General features: G+C 46.2%; 1 protein-coding gene across 1 annotated transcript in view; it reads left to right on the top strand.

Annotated features, from left to right (window-relative positions):
- The window catches only part of Gid8 (GID complex subunit 8 homolog), a 4,810-nt gene extending 3,781 nt beyond the window's left edge, over positions 1–1,029 (top strand). Inside the window, exons 3-4 of the mRNA XM_023704302.1 lie at positions 160–356; positions 763–1,029. Of these exons, the coding sequence (XP_023560070.1) occupies positions 160–356; positions 763–1,029 (464 nt within the window). The remainder of the gene's footprint in view (positions 1–159; positions 357–762) is intronic.
- The last annotated feature ends 795 nt before the right edge of the window (positions 1,030–1,824 follow it).

The raw sequence follows: 1,824 nt of genomic DNA, 5'->3' as shown, positions 1-1,824 counted from the left end.
TGAACCGCGGTCCCTGATGCTTTTGCCAAGCTTGTTCCAAGTAGGTGCTTTAGACCACTGAGCCATCTCTCCAGCCCAAGGCAGCTGGATTTTCTAGAGATTCAAAGGCTGCAATAGTTCCGTGTACCTTTTCTAGCAGTGAAAATGGTTTTATTTTAGAGGGCTTTAAGGAAGCAGCAGAAAAATTTCGAATGGAATCTGGAATTGAACCAAGTGTGGATCTAGAAACCCTTGATGAACGGATCAAGATTCGGGAGATGATCCTGAAGGGCCAGATTCAGGAGGCCATTGCCTTGATCAACAGCCTCCATCCAGAGCTCTTGGACACAAACCGGTATCTGTACTTTCATCTGCAGGTGAGTCCCAGCAGAGCAGCCTGGTGTGGATCTTAGTAAAGATGGTCCGCAATGACTCAGATATAAGCAGGTTAACATGCATTAATAGAATATTGTTTTAGTTTGTGTGTGGGCAGGATTTGAGTTAGCTGCTATTTTATGTATTTTAGAAGCTGCTGTTTAAAAGCAAATAACTCAGATGCTAGGAAAGACTCTTCTTTGGGTTATGCTTTTTTTTCTTTCAGTGCCAGGATGGAGCCCAAGGCCTTCTGCATACTGGGCAAGCACTTTGTTACTGATCTATACCTCCAGTCCCATGCAGTGTACTGGTGCCTGGCACCAAGTGCTTGGTGTTGCTGAGCATGCGTAGTGCCTCTTGCTTAGACGGCATGTACCATCTAAGCTTCTCTGTCTTTGCCATTGCCAGCAACAGCATTTGATTGAGCTGATCCGCCAGCGTGAGACTGAGGCAGCACTGGAGTTTGCCCAGACACAGTTGGCGGAGCAGGGCGAGGAAAGCAGAGAGTGCCTCACAGAGATGGAGCGCACACTGGCCCTGCTGGCCTTTGACAGCCCCGAGGAGTCACCCTTTGGAGACCTTCTCCACATGATGCAGAGGCAAAAGGTAGAGGTCAATAAGAGGAATTGTGTTTTTCACGCTTCATGGGTGTTCAGAGTGGCATTTCCAGGATGATAACGAGTGCTACACATGTGGTTTGAGGGGAACCCTGGCTTCTAGACTTGTGGCACTATGGAGTGATAGTCACAACACCTATCTAAATCTTTTATTTTGTCAAGCTAGGAGTATCAGAGTTATGACAATTAGTCCCCAAACCCTGTGCTAATCTGTTTTAATTGTCTTAATATTCTTCCTCTTTGAAACTTAAAAAACAGCTATCTTGAGTATTTTTTATATTTGCTTCTGCAACTTTCTTTGGTGTTGCCCCTCTTGTGTGGCCCAGTGTGCAGCTCGTTGCTTGCTCAGGCACAGGTTCCTGTCACCCATGGGCCAGCTCTGTCCTCTTAGGATTCTGTCAGAAGACCTGCCTGCCTCGCGGGTCCACTTGGGATATTTCCTTGGAGTTTGTCAGGAGAGCACTCTCACTGTTCCTTGTGCTGGTCTCTTCTCTCACAGATCCTTCTTTGTTCTAGAGGCTTATAAAAATTTACCTGACCTGTAGGCTACATGTGACATTTGCTGACCAGACTCTAGAAACTGCTGCATTATGTGTCTGCAGAATGGCTCACAGGGATGGGCTTAATTTTTAAGTGAATAACAAACTTCTCACATTAATTGGTTCCCAAGAGTACAAAATGTGTTTTGTGTGTGTGTGTCTTTTTTTTGAGACAGGGTCTCGCTATGCAGTTCGGCCTGCCCTTGAACTCACTTTGTAGCCTGGGCTGGTCTTAAACTCATGACAATCCTTCTGCCTCAGCCTCCTGAGTGCTGGAATTACAGGCTTGCACCACCACACCCAGCTTAATATAT

Source organism: Octodon degus, unplaced genomic scaffold (genome assembly GCF_000260255.1).
Source record: "Octodon degus isolate 3935 unplaced genomic scaffold, OctDeg1.0 scaffold00194, whole genome shotgun sequence".
Classification (NCBI taxonomy): Eukaryota; Metazoa; Chordata; class Mammalia; order Rodentia; family Octodontidae; genus Octodon; species Octodon degus.
The sequence above is the reverse complement of the archived record's forward strand: the minus strand, read 5'-3'. Positions and strand labels throughout refer to the sequence as shown.